The sequence below is a fragment of the Poecilia reticulata genome, linkage group LG22 (assembly GCF_000633615.1).
Source record: "Poecilia reticulata strain Guanapo linkage group LG22, Guppy_female_1.0+MT, whole genome shotgun sequence".
NCBI classification, from domain to species: Eukaryota; Metazoa; Chordata; class Actinopteri; order Cyprinodontiformes; family Poeciliidae; genus Poecilia; species Poecilia reticulata.
Genome location: NC_024352.1, coordinates 16,725,502 through 16,747,792, shown reverse-complemented (window position 1 = coordinate 16,747,792; position 22,291 = coordinate 16,725,502). Strand labels below are relative to the sequence as shown.

Here is a 22,291-nt window from a genome sequence, read left to right as displayed (position 1 = left end):
GAGCTCATATCACACTAAAATAACAATTTCATTGTGGGGTAAAAGGGTTTTTAGTGTCTACGCCTTACGATTTCTTCAGAGCCCGGATAGCTCAGTCGGTAGAGCATCAGACTTTTAATCTGAGGGTCCAGGGTTCAAGTCCCTGTTCGGGCGATCATAATTTTTTGTTTTAATTGGCATAAATTTAAGATGGTTTATTTAGTTTAATTAACTCCATTTACGTAATTAATAGCCTCTTCTCACTTATGTTGTTACGCGAGTGTCATTGTGAAAAAGTAAGTAAGAGTGGATACGACATGCGAGTTGCAATTGACCCAAACTTAAATGTTTCAGTCTTTTTTTAAACACACTTGATCTGTTTGTTCGTGTTATTCATTTAACCGGGATGCTTTCCGACTTTACTCGCATTTAGGAATGACACCCACATACAACGCACACGAATTGCATTACGTCACACGCCATTGGAGCGCCTTCTAGTTGCAAGAAGGAAAACCAACAAGAATCAAAGACAAAAATTTTTTCAAACACTGCCTGTCTGTCGATGCAGAACAGATGTTTTCAGTGAGTAATGTAATCGATACAATCAGTCAGATCAAAAATTATCCAACCAGCCCTATAATATAGCATTTTTATATAAAGTGGCACTCAAGTAAGACTCTTTCTGCTAAATATATACAGGTAATGAACTGTCAAAGAAATGTTAGAGACTTAGGGAATTAAGCAATTAAACCCTTACATAGAGTAACGTGTTCGCATATTCAAACCTGCAATACAGAAGAGGTAGACTCATAGGCCTTATTGAATGGCTACAAGACCCGTCAATTAAACATCGGTGGCTATAAACACCAATGTGATTGGTCAGTTGTATTCTTGTTTTGAGTGACGTATAAGATAGGTGGGGCTTCAGAGACAAAGTTCATTTGTTAAAAAAATATTACAATTTGATTGGACCGTTGGTGGAAGAAAACTGGTTAAGGGCGGAGTTCAACCGACTTGGCGGCCATACTGAATGTTGTCTATTGACAGTTAGACGTATTAGACTCCAACATTTTTATTAAGCCAAAGGGTCATATCAGATAAAGAAATATAGTGGCTTTCCATTCCGGCACTAGGACGAATGTCCTAGACTGTTAATTACTGTATTACCAAGCTATGGATGAAGCTGAACGGCAAAAGAAGTTAGAAGTTGGGAGAGCCAAGGTTTGTTGCTAACGTTTGATGCTATCTGTTAGCAAACTCTTTTGTCATAGCTTTGCATCTGGTCACAGCTAATTGCGCCCACTCCTAAAATTGCTTAGCTTCTCTCGTAGTTTACAAGTCCTGATTGGTAAAATACGGGCCTTAACCGTTCAGTTTAGTTTCTGTATTTATGAGTTGGCATTTACATTAATTAGCTTTCCGCTAGTAAACCCAATCTGCTTGTACATTGCTGTAAAAACAAGCATACGGATTTAAATTGGTTAAAGGCTTAAAGTGTTAATAATTCATTGCTACGTTTGAATTGAGGTAAAGTGCAGAGGCGGGCGATCTCAAACTACACTTTTAAATTCATGGACATAAAGATACTTTGTTGCTATGGCGGATCTTTGGAAACTTAGGTTCGATAAAAATGTGATCCACCTTATTACTTTCAGCAACCTTATAACCGCTTAATGGCTCATGTTTCTAACTACATAATCCACAAAAACGGCTAGTTTCAGCTAACTGAAACTAGTTAGTCAACTAACTACATGTTGTTTTTCCCCCTCTTTTTTGCTATTAAGGACACGCCTCTTAAATTATCCTAAGACAACCATTTAGAGATAAATTAACAATAAACGGGGCTCTTGTTGTTGTTATGCTCTCAGTACTTCAGGATTGACTGATGCAGGATTATATTAATTGATGGCAGTTTTAATAGAAAAAACATTGGGCCTGGGTGGATAGAGGATTGGCTCTTTCTATTGCTTAAGGTGATCAAAGTTGTATTTACTTGTCTAGCTCAGATAATCTTTTTCTCACATAGAAAGCCTGGGTCAGCAGGTTCATAGAAAATTACTATGCAAAATGTTTGCACTTCCTGTTCCTAATTTAATGGTGAAATGGCTTGATACAGATGCAAGCAGCCTCTTTTTGGAAGACACAGTGTCTCCATTTGGGGAATCTCAAGGTGTCGCTGAAGAGTTTGGTCACCTCAGTTATCTCAGCCTGGCTGAACACAGAAAACCCACCATCCTAAAACAGAATGGATTTTGCAGAACCAGCATTTCAGACAAACATAAATAATAAATAGAGGGCACTGATAGCTTTTTGGTGACAAATAATATAACACTGATGTATTACATTTTGTTTTGTTTCAGAAAGATGAAAAATAACCAATACACCTTTTTCCTTTCTCTTTTGGTTAAGTTATTACAGTGTCCCCTCCGCTCTTTCTGATCTTTTCTAACAAACTTAATCGGTTCTGGGGTCAGAAAGGAGCGAACGTCCATCCAATTGACCCAACATCCCTTAGCATAAGCAACACTGTAAACCTTTTATATTGTGGTTTGATATTTTGTCCAGTTCGTTATTTCCCCTCTTTGGTTGTCAATTTTCTTGACGCAAGAGACATCCACTTACGATAATTGAATGATTATTGTTACCAGGAAAGATCTGCAATGTTGGTCACAGGTTAATGAATAATTTGTAGCTACTATGTCTTCAGCAGCATCAAGCATCTGTTTTTACATATTAGTTATGGGCCAATGGTCATGAATGGTTTGCACTGAAATCTACAAGCTACATCGGGGAAAAAAGTGCATTTAATTGGGTCACTGATTTGGACTAGCTAATTAATGCATTATGCCGTGAGCCACATTCCAGATGATTAATTTAAAATGCAGCACTACTTTTATTATGAAGCAAAAACATCCCAAACAACTTCAATAAACTATTGATATTTCTTATGACAGAATTCATCCAACATGCCTCGAAGCCAGTCGGTAAGTATGGAAAGTAGTGACTAACTGAGACTTTTTACTTTGTGTTGGGAATGATGATTACTGGTGTATTGCTTTTACTGTTTTCTGTATATTATTTTTCTTGGGTGGCGGCCTGTCACTGTAATTCTGTTAAATTGCTATTTAAGGAAAGCCTGGTAAAATAATAATCCATCACATAAATTTAAGATAAAAATGTTGAACATGATTTATTTGCTTTTAATGAAGAAAAGCAACAATTACTCAGTTGGAGGGGATACCTGCACAATAAGCACACTTGCTTCAAAGCTACTCCAAAATTTAGCTGGTCTTTGTTTGAACAATGGCAACATTTAGCAGTAGTTTCCTGACTTATTTTGCTAAATGGTCTGCTGCTTTGGAATGACGACAAGCAGATATAACTAATGGATCTTATATGTATGTTAGAGATGTGCCGATCAGGTTTTTTCCTACCGATACCGATCACCCATGAGGGCCGATCACCAATACCGGTCACCGATACTGATCACATTTTTTATTTTTTTTAATCATAAACACTACCGGTTACATTATGTGGAAAAAGGAACCATGAATTCACCTTAATTTAGACAAAAACTTGTTCTTAATAACTTTTTCCAAGAAGAAAACTAAACAAAATGGGCATTGTGCAAATTGTACTGCTATTGATAATACTATATTTAACAGACTGATAACATGAAGGCTCTGAAGAGGCTAAATAATGCAAAGAGCCAAAATAAAACCTCTCAATATTGCCCAAAAAATTAAAGTATAAAACATTCAAAGGCAAATACAGGATACATTACAATAAACAATCCAGAGTTACTAAATGAAAACTTCCTGATAGCATGGCGGCTAGCTGATTACTGCTAGTTCTGAGTGGCTGTTTCTGACTGASMGGAGTAATTATGCAGAGCAGGGAGGAGATCGATAATTTTTTTTAGAGATTATCTGTCTCATGTTAGGACAGCGAAAGTTTTAATACGTATGTAAAATGTATTTTTTTTARGTTAGATGCTGCAGCTTTAAACAGAGGTTCAGTGTGAGAGTCACTACCAGGTGGAGCAGAAGCGGCGCTCCGTCTGTGAAATATTACTACCTGTAGCGCGTAGCAGCGGCTCAACAGCGAGAACAGAACCAGCGTCTTGCATCGCAGCTCGAAGACTTAAATTATTTTGCGGGTTATTTGTTTAGCTTTCTGACCGTCATRCTAATCCGGGTGAGTGTTTGTAGCTGTGCGCTGCTTTACCTGCTATCTGATCCTCCATATGTCTTTTTTACTGCAGTGAGCCTCGATGTAGCCAAACTCCGTCAAGTATGCCATTGTTTTTATGTCGTATTAGCTTTGTTGTGTTGATGCATTTTGAGTGCTTCAATTTTCCGCCGCAACACGCAAACTTCCCCAGTCACTCAGTGCGTTTTAGTTCCACCTCACTTAGAATTTGTTGCTGCGCGTTTGCGCAGTGTGAAGGAAAGAGGAGACCAGCTGCACAAGCAGGCTGGGAAATGAGAAGCAGATGATCGGTTTGTGTGATCGGCAACAAGAGACAGTGATTGGCGATCACCGATCATACACTTTTTCACGGAAATCGGCCGATTATGATCGGTGGCTGATCGATCGGCACACCTCTAATATGTTCAAAAGTATGATTTAATTAATTTTACCAGTACAGTTGCTTTACCTAATATAATTGGTGACTTTTAGTACCTATTTTGCTAATAAAAAAGTTTTACTTTAAAAGCAGGTTTTCTGTGATTGATTTGAAACCAAAAGCCTTAATTTTAAAATTTTGTTTACTATAGAATTATATATGGATTACCATTCCTTGTAGTTTGCTGTCATTTTTACATTGTTACTTTACTAACGGAGTGATGCCATTGGTAACCTGCCTACATCAGTTATATAATAAATATAAATGACCTTAATTAGGTAATCTTGTAGAAAATGTAATTTTTTTGCACTGCAGATGTATTATCCTCTTATTCAGTGAATACATTGATCACACAAACATTTATTGTGACGGGCCTTCCCGTTTTGACACTTATCACTCTTCTGCAACATACAAATACTTTCACTTTCACCTCTGCTCTGTAAAAACAAATGTACACTAATAAAAAGATATAGAGATTACTCAGAGAGTCAGTCTAAAATAACACTTCAGTATGCATTTGAACGTACACTGCAATGCTTATCAAAGACCATCAGATGGGGCAGTGGGTCTAAAGGATTACAGATTCTTTGTTTTGCTTGTGTTTCACACTGGAGATGTTGCTATGGTAATGCTTTGCTGTCAGTTGCTCTGATTTTTCTCATGTTACCACAATGGAAGCGCTTCGTGTGTATGTGTGTGCAAAGATTGAACACCAATAAGGCCCTGGTTGAGAGAATGGACTTCCTTTAAGCCAGTTGCACGGTGTGTTTTAGCATTCGTATCGTTGAAAACCTTTTCCACACCCTGTTTTCTTTACAGTAGGCTAGATGCTTAGTCAGACTCTCAGCGGTGCAGAAGTGGCCTTGGGCTAAACGCAACTCATCTGGCTGATGTTTTTTCTCAGATTTGGTGTTGTGTGGCAGGCGGAAGCACTGAATACCACTAAGGATGGACGGTGGGCAGGCTAGTGATTAATTAAGAGCCTCAGACCAGCTTGCTAGTATTAGGGTAGACAATAAAGGATAATAAAGCTGAAGAAACAATCCCAGATTGGACGCTGCCTCCTGCAATCTGGGAGTAGAAAGCGAAACCGCAATCTAATTTTTAACATGAGCAGAAACCCTGACACGCATGCACATGCTGTGCAGTCATGCATCATGCATGTGACTCATTGCACAGAGCAACAAGTAGGTCTCCAGGGAGCGCGTAATCTCTGATTGAATTGAGCACGCGCACTCCGCCGCTGCTTGCCACACATGGAGCTTTGTCTCCTCCTCTCCGTGTGAATGCTTCTCCCAGTCTCCACCCTCCATCCTTGGTCTAGACGTGTGCCATCATCTTTCCAAGAGTTTGCGGATCCCCGTGCTTTGGATCATGATCTAGGATGGTGGGCTCTGCAGGCTGTCGGAGCAGCCAGCAGAAAATACAGTCTAGACCAGGACTGGAAAACGGCTGACCCGCTATGGAAGGAGTGGGACCTCTGACCCTTCTGCAGGAAAATATGTAAATTGCACAGTTTTCGGCACGGATGGACAGCTCTGACAGGCTTTCTATCAAAGAGGGCTGCTGCTAGGGGTCTGATCCGAGCTGCTGAAGGAAGGGATGGGTCATGAAAGGGAGGTGGCAATAAGAAGAGGAAGGGAAGAGAATCTGCAACTAAAAGGATCCAGGAGTTCATATTTTACATGGCTTGATCTGGAATTGTGCCTTCCATTATGGAGTAATAGACTCCGAAGATTTGAAGATGTTTTTTAAAAGTTCTGCTTGAGGAAAATTGCTCAGTACAGTTTTTCTTTCTGGTCCTCTGTTTCGGGTCTGCTGAGGTTATTCTGAGTCATTAAATTCTGCTCACCTCATGAGGGGTCCAGTTCTCTGGAGATTGGAGAATTTTTAGCGAGCTCACAGTGTTTTGAACTTGGCTGCCTCGTCAGGTTCCGCTTTTTCTATTTTGGGTGCGACTTTGGGATTTCTTTTCGCTTCACTAGCAGTTTCTCACAATGGGTTGCTGTCGCTTTCTGTCAACAATTCCTACTCAACTCTTCATACACTTTGTGCGCAAAAACCCATTGCTCTAATTTGGTTCAAATCTGGACTGGAGATTTTTTTTTTTTCTTTTTACCCCCTTCCTCCTCTGTATTTGACTCCTGAGTTTCACCATGTTGGTGGTTTGGTGGTGCTCCGTGATCCTGACCTATGTGTCCGTCTACCTGTCACTGTCCTTCCTGCACAGCTTGCTAGTTTCCGAAAGAAGCGGGCGAAAAGCAACAGTGCGGGGGCGGCGAAAAAGACGCAGAAGGGGAAGGGCCAGGCTGACTCGAAGAATGACGGCCAGACGCAAGACCATCGGGTAGAACCCCCTCCGCCGCCGGCCGACGCTGCGGCGCTCGAGGGCAAGACCAGCTCAGAGGTAAAGTTGGGTAAAGTTCTTCTCTGGAAACTGTGTGCTAATGTATATATTTTTTAAATATGTCCTGTCTAATATCGCACGTCTATCCTTTCTCTGTTCTTTAACATGTTATTCATGTACACGTACACTTTAGAGAACTGGGTCACTAACCATCATGTTGCCTGTAAGGCCTGTTGTCATAGCAACCTGACCAGGATTAACTGAAGCATCATTTGCTTTTTTTTTTTTTCTCCTACTTGTCGTTGTCTCTCTTGTTTCTGTTCAGTTTACATGAAGTGTACATTTAATACAGGATTTGTTCTGAATGGTTCGTTGAAATTTATTTGTTTTTTTTGTTTGTTTGTTTGTTTTTTAGTCTGGCGGCTCAAACTCTGAGAAATCAGAAAACCAGCAGAATGACCAACAAGAGGATGAGTTCTCCACTCCGGAGCGAAGCCTCTCTCCTGTGGAGGACCTGACAGAAGAGGAGCTAGCTGCACTGACCGGGAAAGAGCAACTCAAGGTATTCAGTACAGACGGCTAGACGTTCAGGGTTCCTGCAGTTTGGAATTATTTTCCAGTTCCGAATACAGTATCTGTGGAAATGGAGAGACAAACTACTGATAAACATTTGTATATCCCGGCCCCGTTCTCCTCCTTTGCAATTTGCTCTTATAAATAAATCCTATTTGATTTTATAGATTTATGCAGCAGTCCACCTCCCCTGGCAGATTCAGATCAAACGTTTTAATTCGACCATGAAGTTTGTTTTTGACAGCTTGTGACGCAGCCTTCGCTGGCTAGACAATGTGGCTGAAAAATGCATCACGATATGAGGGTTTCAGATCAGTCGATCAATAATTTTCGTTTTTTGTTTTTTGTTTTTCCGGTGAATAAACCGATGAGATGACCGTCCCTGTTTTATCCAGATTCCTCTCCAGTTCTTATCATTTTTTTTCCCCCTTCAGTCCACACCGTTTTATTTTTACACAGTTATGAGACACGGTGGTGAACCCTGAAACTGCTGTTACTCATGTACTCAACAGGTTGTTGCTAGGTAACCAATGAGTGGGTGAGCTAATTGATGCGTCCAACCTTGCTCAATTGGCCCTGATGAGCTCAGCAACAAAAGCATTTCCTCTGCCTACATCCCCCAGAATGCTTTGCGGTTCTGGATTGGACTCCAGTGAAATTATAAAAAATTCTGTTGGACGCATTTTCTATTTATGTCATTTGCTTGTCTATGGCAGTATGTATAGTTAATGAAATTATTAGTTTAGTTCTCTAACTGGACCACTCAATAATATTATTGCCTCCAGTCATAAGGTTAAAAAAATATATTTTTTAAGCCTCTTCAAAGACTGATTAATATTTTCTAACTGTAGATGTAAGCATATTGACATATTTCATTCAGTTTCATGGTTTCTAAAGCCCAGACGGTCAGTGCTACACAAACACCTGTAGAAACGTAATTTTCCCATCTCTTAAAAACAAATTTCTTTGAAAGAATGAAAACATTTGTTTGGATCGTTCCTAAAATTGCCTAAATCTCCGCGTCTGCAGCTCCTGCAGCAGGCTGTCGAGAAGCGGAATGAAATAATTGCCAAGCTCAGCAACAAGCTGCAAGAAGCCCTGTCGAGTAGAGATGAGATGCAGCTGCAGGCTCAGTGTCTCGCTGGACAGATCCAGGCTCTGCAGAAACGGCTCCAGCAGGTGAGTGGAAACATTTTTAGGACTGAGCTATTTATTTTATTTATTTATTTTTTTGCATTTCAAAGCTCCGTATTGATTGTTTCATTTCGTACAGACCAACGTAGAGTTCCAGCGGATTAAAGGTCACCCGGGGGCCGAAGCGTTTGGTGTTGCGGAGCATCACCACGGCCTCTCTTCAAACATCAGGCATAAAAAGGCAACATCAGAGGGGTCAGGAAATGCAGGCCATGGCTCCCAGCAGAGCCCAGACGGCCTCAGTGGTGACAGCGATGCTGAGATCGATACAGTTTTACACAAGTTGATGTCTGAGCTGGAAGAAGAAAGGAAAAATAGCCAACGTATAAGTGCCGAACTAGCAAAGGAGATGGAGAGAAACCGACGCGCGCTTTCGTTGCTGGAGGAGGAGAGGGAAGAGGAGCGAAAAGAAAGCGAGGCCCAACTGCAAAAACTCCAAAACCAGTGCCTTGTCATGCAGCAGTACAAGGAGGAGAAGGAAGAGCTGAACAGAGAAGTGTCAGAGCTGAGGCGGAGGCTTCAGAATGAAGATTCCGAGAGGAGATCCGATTTGGATTCTGCCGGCTCCGCTTTCCATCTCCAGAGCCTTGAGGAAGAAAAGCGGAGACTGGAGGATGAGATGCAAACGCTCAAAGAGGAGGTCGAGCACGTCAGGCAGCTGCTGGATAAGAGCGAAAGACAACTTCGGCAGAGGGAGAAAGAGGTGGAAGGACTGAAAGCTGTTAAGAACCGGGAGAACCACGCCAAAGCCGCCATCACTGCTGAGGAGGTTACGGTAGAGGAAGCCCACCTGGAAAGTGGAGCTGATGGCGAGGATCTGGACGCATCGGCACAAGGAGATATTCTGATGGAGCGGTACCTGTCCTCGGTTCCGCTGTCACATTCGCAATCTTCAGTGGTAAATGAAGGTTTTGAACAACCCAGTCAACTGGATGTGTCTGCAGACTGCAGGTAACAGAAGCTTTTGGATTGAAATGCGTTCTTTTTTTTTTCACAGTTTACACGCTGGATGGCGCTAACGTTTCCCCTTTGTGCCTCTCTGTGCAGTTTTGAGCTCAACAGCGACGTTTTCGGTGACCAGCCGCTGCTGTCGATTTCATACCGTGTCTGCGAAGAAAACCAGACCAATCAGAACATCAGCAGCACGCAATACACCGTCTCAGAGGCTGGCGATTCCAGTGAACAGTTCTTCTCTCAGTGGCTTCACGGCTCCGGTGAAATGGGCTCTAGTCAACTGTCCGAGCAGCAGTTTGAGAAGACCGAGTTGGAAAAACAGTTGCTGAGCCAGCAGTGCGAGGAGCTGCGCGAGGAGCTGGCTCAGAAGGAGCGCGACTTGGGCGTGTTGAGAGAGGAAGTCCTCAAGAGCGCAGAGGAAGTGGAGGAGGCGCGGAGCAGGTAACGGAAAATATTAGAAGATAGTTTTGTTTTATTTCTTTTACCACATGTTAGTGATTTTTACAGACAAACATGTACCGTGGCTTTCAAACGTTTAATATGGTTTGAATTGGTCTAGCCAAAGCAAAGTAGAGCATGGTTGAGAAGTGGAAATAAAATGATACGTGAAATATTTTTTGATTTGTAAATAAAAAGCTGACATTCAGCCTTCGTCAATCAGCTTATACGTCTAGATTAAAACCTTTGCTTTCTTTTGCAGAGTAGCCATAGCTACTTCAGATCAGCTAAAGGGTGATATGAACACAAATTTAGATTAAACTGGCTCTGACTGGGTCTTTAAAGATGGTTTGATCCAGGGCTGGTCAAGACATTTGACTAAAATAATTTCTTTGTACATCTGACTCTGTTCAGATGGGTTTCGTTCTCTAACATTTTTCTTCTCCAGCGTTAAACAGTAAGCAGCTTGGCACACCACACTTTTCAGATTTGAATTAGATTTTATTTTTTATTTATTTTAATTTTTTTTAGAAAACTATTTTCCTTCCATTTAAAAAGTATGCGCTTGTTTGAGTTTCTCTGTCACCTAATTTATTTTTATTTTATTGCAGCTGTTTTTGATAATCTTATGTTTGAATTTACGACTTGAGCCGTTTTTTTGCTCAGGTGGGCCCAGGTGACGGAGGAACTGCAGCAAGCTCTCTGTGAACTTGAGGAAGAGAGGAAGAGACGGAGGCTGGTTGAGGAAGAGATGAACTCGAGGACTGATGAGCAGGAAACCTCTGACTACAGAGACGGAGCCTTAATGGGAGGAAGGGGAAACGAAACCGTGGCAACATCGATTGGACAAGAAGCTGGAGGAACTGCAGAAACATCCCTGATTAGGTTTTCTTTCTCTTCGTCGGAAAACGTCGACGAATTTTCAGGACAACTAAATGAGGAATTGGAGGAAGAGGTTTCTCTCTTGGCTCCTCAAAGTCGGGAGGAACTGCAGGCGACGAAGCCGAGTCCAGATTCTTCCACGGATGTTTCGGAGCAGAGCAACGAGCTCCAGATCCAGACATTACAGGTATGTCACTCCAATAAGAGGTCACTGTTCACTGGGAATGTGAATATGCTTATGATTTCAAATTAATGCAAATAGCATATTCAGTGATTTGTTTTTGTTTTGTTTTTTTGTTCGCTCCCTATCTCAAGGCTTACTGTGACCAGCTGAAATCAGAACTAGAGGAGACAAAGACGGAGCAGAAAACGACGACGACTCTCTTCGGTCAGAAGGCAGCTGAGCTCGATGCCGTCTCAAAGGAGCTCGAAGCGACCCAGTTGCAGTTTCTAAAGCTCCAAGACGAAGTCGGCAGACTGCAGCAAGAACTGCAGAAGAGCCGGGACGGTCTAGATTCAGCTGAAAGAGCGAAAAACGAGCTGGAGTCTCATATTCACAGTCTGAGAGAAAACCTGGCCTGTTTGGAGGAGGCGCAGGCTCTGTCTGCGACACAGCGGGAGGAGGAGAAGAGGAAGGAACAGCAGATGGACGAACAGATAAAAAAGATGGAACAGGTCCTGGAGGAGGAACTCGAGCAGTTTGAGAACATTATGAAAGCCAAGGATCTTGAGGTGAGATGCACGTGACATATTTTTCCCATTTGATTTGCTCTTTTTGCTGTATTTATGTGACAAATGTTATTTAACAGTTGGCTGAAGAAAAGGAAAAATGGGAGGAGGAGAGACGGGAGAAGGACAAGCTGATCGATGCAACTCGTTTACTGGAGGAAAAAATGAAAGAGAAGGAAGAGGAGGTGAAGGCTGTCATTGAGAAGCAGGCGCAGGCCGTGGAGGAAGTGTCAGAAAAACTCAGAGCTTCTCACAAGCAGGAAATGATCATCTTGGTAGAGAAACATCAGCAAGAGGTGGGATTCGCAAACTTCATAAATGTGGTCTTCAGATTACGATTATAGACGTTTCAGTATTTCCTCCTCAATAAATATCTAGATTTCTGAGTTGAATGATCGCCTGGAGACGGAGCTGCTGAAGCAGCGGGTCGTCATGGAGGAAGAGCAGAAGCAACAGATTTTCCTCATCAAAGAGGTATCAGTCAGTCGCTCTGGCAGATAAAAAATAGCAAAATACAACCTTCCCGTTTTTGTTTGTAGTTTGCTTATTCCTTATTCTGATTTTCCCCTCAGGTAACGGAACGGGAGCACGAGAGGATGATGTCAGAACTGAAGGCCAAACACAACGAGGAGCTGGAACGGCTGAGGACAGAGGTGAGCCTGGAGCTGAGGGAGAGCATGGAAGCTGCCCACCAGGCTGAGATGCATCAGGTGCAGGTGCGTTTTAAAATCCACAACTTCAGGGGGAAAAAAAACAACAAACTTTTGTGACATTCTTTTGTACGTATATGAATGTTTAAACATAGCCTGACACTATAGAGTTTGTCCTAGTAAAACACACAAACGTCTCCAATGGGCAATCTGTGTTTAGACCCAGAGGAGCATGGAGCTCGAAGCTTTACGTCTGAGCCTGACGACACCTCGCGTGTCTCAGCTGGCGACTTCACAAGCGAACGTGCAGCAAGAGCAAGAATCTGCTGTCGACGAGCTCCAGGCCACTATGAGGGAGAAGCTCGCCCAGGAAAGTGCTCTTCTTCAGGCCCGGCATCAGTCGGACCTGGATTCGGTCAAACAGCAGAATCGGCAGCAGCAAGACCGGCTGCAGGAGCTACACCAGCAAGAGATCGGTGAGTACAAGCAAACTGGAGCAGCTCTCTGCAGATATGTTTGGAAAATGTTTGCTCTGTAATTTATTTTTTTCTTTTTAAATAAAATCTTTTTCCCTTTGTATTTGTGAATGTGTAGATGAGTTGAAGCAGTGTTTTGAGACTCGTTTTGCTCAGGAGAGAGCTGCATTGGAGGAGAAACAAACTAAAGAAATACAGGTTGAGTTTGTTTTCGTCTTTCTAATGTTGTTTTATACTTAAACTTTTTATTTTCTCAGGTTTTTATGTGACAGATCAACAAAAAATAACACAAAGTTGTAAAATGGAAATGATGCAGGGTTTTCAAAATGTTATAGGTGTACCAAACCATCTTTAACTGAAGGAGTTTAGGGTTTTGTCTCTACCAGCTTTTCATCTAGAGACTGAAAATTAGACTGATTAAAAGGAGCTCAAGTTTTTTAAGTTTTCTTTGTGATGATCAATTGGTGTTTAGTTCTATTCATCTTCCCATCAACTTTGACTTGCTTTCCTTGCCTGCACACCCACTTCTTGATTCTGCCACCACCACTCTAGGCTAAGCTAAGAGTGACGTGTAGAGCCACTCTGCTCGTAAGACAAAACCAATTTACACAGTTGGACTTCATTAACCTCTTATTGGGGTGAGTTCTGAAGGTAATTGGTTCCATATTGGACCTTGTAGGAGGTTTATTGATTGAAAACGCAGTTAGTCATCTACACTGACTGAGAAAAATCTGAAGTGAAAAACCAATAGTTGGTGTCTAAGATTTTTAATTAATGATCATTTGTAGCCACAGCTTTTAAGGGCCGTGTTCAGTCTTTAAATCCGAAAATAACATAATTCTTTTCAGATTGTACAATAGAAATAAGCCCCACTTTTTCTTTTGTGTAAAATAGAAATGGAATAGTTGGAGGCAACTTTTCTGCCTCTTGTGAATCATGGAGATTTATTGTATAGGAACACTTTGCTCCACTGTCTTTGCATGCTAGATAGTGTATGCCATGGGACGTCGATTTATTACCAACTGTAACATCATTGTGTATTTAATTCTAAAATTATCTGGACATCTTTATATCACTGTTCAGACTTCGGTATGTGTTTATCATAAAACTTTTCTAGTTACAACTCCTTGTATATCTTGTCGCCTTACAAGGAAACATGGAAGTTACAATCTCGGTTCTATGGAAATTCTGTAATCTGTCATTCCTAAAGTATGAACTCGGTAAGAAGACTTTTTGGCTTGCAGCACTTCATGCCTGGAACAACTTGCAATCTAAACTTTCACTTCAAACCCTTGCAACATTGAAGGAGTTTTAAAAATATGACATCTTGAAGATATTATCTGGGTTCTGTGAGCATATTTTAATGTGCGTTTGTTTTCATCGTTACTATGCTGCTCTAATCTCCATTCGACTAACTTGGTTAATAATAATAAAAAAAGCTGTACACATTTTAGACTTTGAAAACTATGCATCGCTTTCTTTGCATATCATGATTATTTGCTACTTTGTTGGTCGCAAAACAAGATGCACTAAAGTACTAAGATGATAAACGGCAATTATCTTTGCAAGTCATTGCTTCACTCATTGTCACTTTATTTAAAAGCTAATAAGAATATGTATTTTATATTTATTTTTTTAAATTTTTTTTGTCAGGCGTTGACAGCACAGTGGGAGACGGAGGCTGAAACAACCAGCCAAAGGTCTCTATCAGAGATTCAGAACCGTCTCAATGCCACGCAGACAGAACTGATCAACACCCAGGCCTCCCTGGCAGAAACGAGCAGAGCTCTGGCAGACACCAGAGCGGCTCTGTCCCAGAGCCAGTCTGACCTGCAGGAGGCGACGGCCGCTCTGGAGGAATTCCAAACCTCCAGGACGGAGCGGGTCCAGAAACTAGAGGAAGACCTGGAACGAGCCTGGGCTGACAAAGAGGCTGCTGACAGTATGTTGTCAAAATTATCTTCCATTTCAAAACAAAAATAAACGATTAGTTTAAAGTCTTTCAAAAAAAACATACATTTTACATATCTGACTATATATGGACATTAGGAAATTGGGTAAAATTTCATTTTAACCATGTAATCATAGACTCTCAAATGCTGTTGCATCATTATTCTGCATATTTTATGTGGCACAATGCTGTTTTTTTTCTCTCCATTTAATTAAAAATTGTTTTGTTCTGTGAATACCACTTAGATTCTTTGGAGGAGTTGGTTTGCAGTCATAAGACGGCTCTGCAGGAGAAAGAGCAGCAAGTACGCCACCTTGAGGACAAAGAGCAGCAACTGCAGCAAGAGGTTAGTTGACTTTATAACAGTGTCACTTCGAGTTGGAGCTCATTTCTTGCTTAAAAATGACAACTTGTTCATGATTGTTCTAAGGTTTAAATTTGAGAGTTAATGTTTTGTTCCGTCATGTCAATCTCGGGTGTATAAACATGCATTTAAGTAATCTGGAATGTCATTTGTTTAATCTCAAAAGAAGTTTTGCTTTGCCGTTCAGGTTTCGCACCTTCAGGAAGAGAAAGCTTTGCTTAAAAAGAGCTCAGAGGAAGAAGTGGGTCAGCTGTGGACCCAGCTGGAGAGCATGAGAGCTAGCCGTCAAGAGCTGGGGGGTAAGATCATTACACCAACCTGACATCTGAAGGAGTGTGTACGGGAATGTGTCTGTTACCATGGATTTCTTCTTCTTCTTTCTACTGACCTTGCATGAAACGTTTCTTTATAAACCGGTGGCGTTCAGAGTGAAGTACGACAGTGAAAGTAAAACTAAACTAGACTCTTCTCTCTGCCTGTCTTATTTCCCAGAGCTGAAGGAGCAGCTGATCGCTCGCTCGTCTCAGGTCGATGACATCGAGCGTCTCAAGACGGAGTTCAGCGAGCAGAAACAAGAAATCAAAGAGCTGCATGAGGCCGAGCTGGAAAACCTCAGGAAGTACGACGACGACGTAACCACACACCTAGTTTCACACACTAAACTTGGACCCTGCCTTTCACGTCTCCTGTGTTTGCACTTTTCCACGGCAGTATCGGTATTCACACGAAAAATAACTAGATTATGACAAGATCCGTTCCGTAAAGAGGTGGAATGGATAATATTGCTGGTGTTAAAACATTCTAACACATTTATGGAGTATTTTGGCAACAGTAAAATTAAGTGAATGCAGTGTAAAAATGATGTGCGAGGTGTGGAGTAAACAGTAAAGTGGTGCAGTATACTTCCTAAATATTAGAACATATAAATCTAATTTATGCAAAAGCAACACTGGGAGAGTAAATTTGGTACTAGAGAGCTTTGCATTTATTTATTTATTTTTTTTGTAGATGGCTTAGACTTTTTATTTTTTAGCAGCTGGATTAATATCACATTTTAGTCCACAATAAAAACAAAAAAACAAAATGCATAGTAAATTTATTTTTTTTCCACCAGCAGGTGTAAAATGTACAATAGATAATTATCTTTTTATGACATTTTCATGATGGTCTGAAGAGGATGAAGTGTAAAGCTGCTGGTTTATTTGCGTTAAGACATATTGGATTTATAAGGTAGGATGAACCACAGCAAAAATGTTTCAGTTTCTACTCAAAGTATAATTTGTTGTATATTATCAAAATACTAATATATAGCTCTGCTTATTGACTCGGTTACAAACTATTTTTTAAGTTGCGTTCCACCATTTTCATATATTCTATAAATTACACAAATCTGCTGTTTGTATATTGTCAAACATGTATTTTTTTTAAACTTTGGTATATCTTGATACAGGTTGATGTATTAATTTGTGCTATAGCTGAATCTGTTAACAGTGTCTACTTTGCTATGTTGTGCAAGAATCACATAACGTTATTCCTCAGGTATTTTGAGAAGCGGCTGCATGCGTCGGAGGAGACCTACAAAGAGGAAATAGCTCTTCTCCAGCTGAGGCTGGTCGAAAGTGCCTTGGAGGAATCTGTGATGAAAACTGCAGATGACAGGTATGTTGGTAGGCCCTCATATGGACCGTTTCTCCAGTGCTGCGTAAATATGTCGCAGCATTCATTCCTTTGGTCTTGATTTTCCAGCGCTATGCATCACATTCTGGCTGAGGAAGAGAAGGATGAAAGAGATGCATCTATTGCTCACACTGTAAGAATCTGGAGAAGTTTTAAAGTTAAATAATGTGATGTTTTATTAATTAATAAATTTTTAAAATTTTCTCTGTGAAGATCCATCAGTGTGTTGGCTTTTCTCTTTCGCAGGAATCATTCGACAACTTGCGTGTTGAGCTGGAGGAGAAGCATGCAATGGACCTTTCCCAGCTGGAATCTTCTTTGGCTATTTCTTATAAAGAAGAGTTGCAGCAGGTGAGGCGCCGTGTCGGTTTCAGGTAAGCTAAAGCATAAATCTGACACTTCAGATTGTGAGTTTTCGTCGTCGTCTCCCAGCTGCGCTCAGACCTCACGGACCGTTACTACGAAGAGCTGCAAGAGACTAAGACACGTCACGCCCTGGAGTTGGAGCAGCTCCGAGCCAAACTTTCTGAAAGTCACTTACAAGGTGCCTTGCGACTGCAGTTTAAGCAAATAAAACATTCACTTTCCTTTTTGAAAGATCTTAACGTTAAGAAAATCTTCACACAGATCTCACCAGAGTCCATTTGGAGGCAGAAAGGCAGGTAGAGGTGAGGGAAATCAATTTGTAACATCTGATTTGAAATTTTGTCAGCATTTTTGTTCTCATTTCAGTGTTTTCATCCTTAATCAGGTGGAGGTGGAACAGAGGATGTGGCGTCTCACTGAGGAGCTGCAGACGGGGACGACGGTCATCCACACGCTTGAGAACAACCTTGCTGCTCTGAGTAAACGGCATGAAGCTGATTGCGAAGAGGAAAATCTGAAGAAACGGAGAGAAGAGCTTCAGCAGGAACACGAAAACAAGATCTCTGCTTTGCTGTCGGACCTCGAGAGGGAAAAGAAATGCCTTGAAGAAGCTCTTGAGAAAGAAAGAGAGAAGTTAAAGTCTCTTGAACTTTCTCTAGATGACGATGATGAAGGTCGGCTCTCGTAGACGAGCTACGTTGGTTACATTCGAGTTCTTCTGTTTTTAAAAAACACAACTGTCTTCCAGGCCCACAGCTTCTGATGGTAAAACAACGATTGGAGGCTCAGCACAACGACGAACTGCAAAAGGCAAAGAGCTGCATGGCTGAAAAAACAGAAGAGCTCAAAGCTCTGCTTCAGGAGCAGAGCGAGGAGAAGCTTCGACTAGCCCAGCAAAGGTCAGAGCCGACATGTCCGGGTTGTGTTTGCTGTCATTAGGGTTATTCTGCTAAATCTGAAAGTACATGAAGAAGATCCAACTGTATTTTGTTTATATTACGGACTAGAGATGCAGCAAGCAGACTCAAGAAGTTGGCTCTAGTTAGTGATTGGCAGGATAATTACCAGTGATGTGCAGGAGTAGTTGGATAAATGCTTCTGATGGATTAGAGTAGCGTCGGTATACACTAATATTATATTGTCATTAATTCTTTTAATGAATTTGAAGGGTAAGTTCTCATGTTCAGCGAGCCTGAACTCCATGTAAGGGATCAGAGGAATACAATCTTAAAATGCTTAATCTCAAAGATTAAATAATTATATTAAAAGTAGCCACTACACTGCGAAAACAATAATTTTGGTGTTAGTTTCTAGTACAAAAAATTTAGTACACTTGAATTAAGATAAAAATAATCTGAAAGTATCATTTCAGCAGAGATTTACAAGCTTAATTAAGTGAATAATTCCTGAATATGCATTAAAAAGTACTAGTTTCACTATCATATTCTTTTCCACTTGTAACAGGACATGTTTTCTGTATTAAGTGGAGAATTTTAATTTTTTTTGTATCTATATTTAATATTTATTGACTTAAAACAAGCTTATTTATCTTTCTGTAAAGTTACTTTTGTTTTAATTTAAGCACACTAAAAGTATTTGCACTAGAAACGAGACAAAAATCCTTGGTTGAAATTTTGTTTTTCACCAATAATTATTTAACAAACAAATGAAAGCCAGCTACTTTGTTACTTTCCTTTAAGCTTGTTTTTCTGTGCCCGCGTCTCCAGGTTTGATGAGGAGAAAGCGGAGTTGGAGCGGCGTTTGGTGCAGAGCTATGAAAAGTCTGCGGCAGAGCTGGAAGACGGGCATAAAGCCGAGCTTGAAGATGAGAGGACAAGGCTCCTAAACAAGCACTCGGAAGAGATGAACGAGCTCCACGCCGAGCACAAAGCCCAGCTGGACTCGCTCGGTGCCTGTCACAGAGATCAGCTCGCGGCTACGGTCGATGAGCTTGGAAATAAGCACAAAGCTGAGCTTGTTGCTCTGGAATCGGCCCTCGATGCTAAACGAATGGAGGACCTTAAAAAACTGGAAGCTGCTGTCAAGGAGACCAGTCAGGCCCAGTTGGAGGCTTTGGAGGCAGAACTGGCGCACAGACACCAGGAAGAGAGGGATGAACTGGAAAAGAGAATGCTGGGAAATATGGACACTTTGGAGGCCACATACTTAAAAGAAGTGCAAGTAAGTAGAGACGAGCCATTTGACCCAATAAGGTTGAGCTTAGTATTTACAGGGCGAGCGTTGACAGTTTCTTTTTTTCTCCCCAGTTTAATGCTTCATGTATTCAATTTTATCTCAGGTTTTGCGTGATGAGATGAATCGGCTTGAGGAGGAGCATCGCCAGGATCTGATTTCCAGGAGTTCAGAGCACAAACAGCTGATGGAGCGACAGACTGCAGAGCAGCTGTCCATCAGGGAGGAGCTGAAGAGAGAGCTGGCTCAGGTTCACATGGACAAGTTCAAGGCCATGGCAGCTGAGCTTAACCACGTTCACAAGGTAAGGAGCTGTAGCCTCACTGTTGAAGTTCAGTCTGTGAACACATGACAACTAAATCGTTGGTTGATATTTCACATCAATCTGTTTCGCAGATGGAGCTGACTGCTCAGAAAGAGACGTTGGATAAGGAACACTGCAGAGCGTTGGAAGCGCTTAAGCAGCAGGTACAGCTGTCCCTCAAAATGCTTTTGATTTTCCTTTTTAAGTCACAAAGCCAAAAATCAGAAGCCTATTATGTCCTACATTCATTATTATATTATGAACTTTCAATTTAGGGAACGTGTTTGCTGAACATATCCCCTGCTCATCATTTTTTTAGGACAAAAATACTAGGTTTGAAAGGGAAAAAGTGAGTTTAAAGTCAAAGTAATTAACAATGAGCTTTTCTGAAGCAAACGACTATCTTGATTTTTTTTTTATTTTTTTATTTTTTCCTTTTTTATATGGAGAAGAGACCTGTTGTAGCAAATGAGCTGAAGGAAGCTTAGCCCTCATGGTTGTTATCCAAACATGAGGCGGGGGTGGAAAACAGCGAGCCGATTGTACAATCACTGTAGATGTTTTTGTGTCAACTTTTGAAGTTTGCGGCTGCTCATTGAGACTCTAACAGCTATTAAAGGCAACTTGAAGCAAATATGGGCAAAATGGGGTTCAACCAAAAAAATTACCATTTTCTGGTAACTTAAGACCCAAGTAGTTTCAGAGCTCTTTCTTTGAATGTTTTAAACTAAAACTGAATCCCGTACATTTTTTAATTTAATTTTTTTTTTTCAGGTTTTGGAACTGGAGCAACAACACGGCACGGCCCTGCAGGAGCTCTCACACACCTGCAGTGTTGAAAAGGAGCAGCTTATAGAGCAGCATCAAAGTCAGCTTCAGGTGTGTGTTACATATAAATTGTGTTTGAACTGTGGATGCTCGTTAATAGTTTCCTCTAAACCTCTTGTGCTGGTGGCTCTTACAGCCCATTAGAGAAGGGATTACACTAAAACATTGTTTATCCTCTAACAGCATGTTTCTCTGTAGATGCTGGGTATTTAATTTACTTTTTTTTTTTCAACTTTGATGTACTAAAGGTGTTGCCAGCTGCAAACCATGCCATTTGAAATTGTGTGGGTTTCCGTTGTAGGAGCTGAGGGGAACTTCTGCACGCGAACTGGACGCCTGTCGCCGGGAGCTCGAAGAAGAGTCGGCAAGGCAACGGCAGCGTTTCCAGGAAGAGGTGGAGCTCCTCAAAGTTCAATCGGAAGAGCGACTTCAGGACAAGATTAACCATCTGAAGGTAAAAACTAAAATTGTTCAGGAATGAGAAGAAAAAGATGAGAAGCTCAGAAATGTCAGACTGATCTCTTCAGTTTATTTTACCCCATGTTTTAAATCTTTTCTGTTTTTTCTTATTATATTTTAAATGTTATGTAGCCACCAGAATATTGTTGGGAATATTGCGTAATAGCGAAGGATTATCTGGCACTACAGTGTGTGTGTGCCGATTGTGATGCCCCTTTTTAAGCTCCAGCTGCACCAGTTCAGAGGATAGTTCCCTCGTTTGGACTCTGTCCCATTTGAGCTTTACTCAAACCCAGTTTTCTCCTAATCCCACCAGCATATATGTACAAGTGTTGACGTCCGTCTGTCTCCATTCTCAATCTGTGCTCTTCTGGGCTGCGCATGTGTTTCTGTTCATTCATCTGAACCACAGCTAAAAGGGATTAGATTTAGGTTTTTTAATTCTCTAATGCCAACTGTTTTAAGTCAGCAAATGGGTATTTAATTGTTGACCGTTTCAAATGTGCAGCCAGGCATTCAGGCAGAAGATGGCCACTGATTTGAGGAAAGTATAACTTACAAGGTGTTGCTGCTCATTTTTCTTTTTTTTGTTTTTTTTTTTTTCGCTCTGCATCTTCTGCTTCATGGAATCGCATCGTTGCCATCAAAGACTGAATTTGAAGAACGGAAAAGGGTGGAGCTTGAAGATTTGAGGCGGAGCTTCACATCTCAGCAGCAGGAAAAGGAACAGATCTACACAAGCAAAATGAGCGAGCTCACCACCCAGCTGCAGCAACTGGAGGCTGTAGTTGCCCAGGTACTGAAAACACCTGTACATAACATCTCTTGCTCATCTCGTATGTCTTGCCCATTTTTACGTTGCATGCTGCAGATGGAAGGTGTAAAACATCATTTGATGTTGATTCCAACGACTGAATCACTTGAGTGATTCAGTCACTCAAGTGATTCAGTTGTGTATAAGTCAGGTTATGATTTGCAGATAAAGATTTGCACCATAACAAAAAGCAAAATTCATATTGGAGATGCTGGATCATAGTTATAATTACTTTTCCAATACATGTTTAAAGTGTGACAAGTTAAGGTTCTCACTTTCTAACTTTTGTTCTCATTGGTATTATTAATTGTTTGAATATCTTCAATTTTCTCATGGTTATTTTGGGGAGAACAACCAGTTGGAAAAACTTTACATTACTTAATTTTTGAGACTTAAGAAATCCAGTTGAAGTTTCATAAAAAAATCAATTTAAAAAATTTTAGTTTTTTGTGGAATCCTATTTGCTTTGAAAATTACTAAAGC

At 41.0% G+C, this 22,291-nt stretch overlaps 1 protein-coding gene and 1 non-coding gene across 4 annotated transcripts in view; both read left to right on the top strand.

Moving 5' to 3' along the window:
• The first annotated feature begins 80 nt into the window (after positions 1 to 80).
• On the top strand, positions 81 to 153 carry trnak-uuu (transfer RNA lysine (anticodon UUU)). The gene has a single exon. It is a non-coding gene; the product is annotated as a tRNA-Lys (tRNA).
• Positions 154 to 985: 832 nt separating this feature from the next.
• The window catches only part of pcnt (pericentrin), a 38,821-nt gene continuing 17,515 nt past the window's right edge, over positions 986 to 22,291 (top strand). For 2 of the 3 annotated variants that reach the window (XM_008399734.2, XM_008399733.2), the window contains exons 1-31: positions 986 to 1,200; positions 2,934 to 2,963; positions 6,840 to 7,016; positions 7,372 to 7,518; positions 8,559 to 8,708; positions 8,803 to 9,674; positions 9,771 to 10,118; positions 10,782 to 11,184; positions 11,313 to 11,729; positions 11,807 to 12,022; positions 12,105 to 12,200; positions 12,299 to 12,442; positions 12,597 to 12,852; positions 12,971 to 13,050; positions 14,506 to 14,794; positions 15,049 to 15,149; positions 15,355 to 15,466; positions 15,660 to 15,786; positions 16,707 to 16,826; positions 16,914 to 16,977; positions 17,091 to 17,195; positions 17,277 to 17,388; positions 17,472 to 17,512; positions 17,596 to 17,884; positions 17,959 to 18,109; positions 18,938 to 19,391; positions 19,510 to 19,707; positions 19,800 to 19,871; positions 20,482 to 20,586; positions 20,837 to 20,989; positions 21,644 to 21,790. In XM_008399734.2, coding sequence (XP_008397956.1) covers positions 1,153 to 1,200; positions 2,934 to 2,963; positions 6,840 to 7,016; positions 7,372 to 7,518; positions 8,559 to 8,708; positions 8,803 to 9,674; positions 9,771 to 10,118; positions 10,782 to 11,184; positions 11,313 to 11,729; positions 11,807 to 12,022; positions 12,105 to 12,200; positions 12,299 to 12,442; positions 12,597 to 12,852; positions 12,971 to 13,050; positions 14,506 to 14,794; positions 15,049 to 15,149; positions 15,355 to 15,466; positions 15,660 to 15,786; positions 16,707 to 16,826; positions 16,914 to 16,977; positions 17,091 to 17,195; positions 17,277 to 17,388; positions 17,472 to 17,512; positions 17,596 to 17,884; positions 17,959 to 18,109; positions 18,938 to 19,391; positions 19,510 to 19,707; positions 19,800 to 19,871; positions 20,482 to 20,586; positions 20,837 to 20,989; positions 21,644 to 21,790 — 6,024 coding nt within the window. In that variant the 5' untranslated portion in view covers positions 986 to 1,152. The remainder of the gene's footprint in view (positions 1,201 to 2,933; positions 2,964 to 6,839; positions 7,017 to 7,371; positions 7,519 to 8,558; positions 8,709 to 8,802; positions 9,675 to 9,770; positions 10,119 to 10,781; positions 11,185 to 11,312; positions 11,730 to 11,806; positions 12,023 to 12,104; positions 12,201 to 12,298; positions 12,443 to 12,596; positions 12,853 to 12,970; positions 13,051 to 14,505; positions 14,795 to 15,048; positions 15,150 to 15,354; positions 15,467 to 15,659; positions 15,787 to 16,706; positions 16,827 to 16,913; positions 16,978 to 17,090; positions 17,196 to 17,276; positions 17,389 to 17,471; positions 17,513 to 17,595; positions 17,885 to 17,958; positions 18,110 to 18,937; positions 19,392 to 19,509; positions 19,708 to 19,799; positions 19,872 to 20,481; positions 20,587 to 20,836; positions 20,990 to 21,643; positions 21,791 to 22,291) is intronic. The other variant, XM_008399735.2, reaches the window with a different exon arrangement.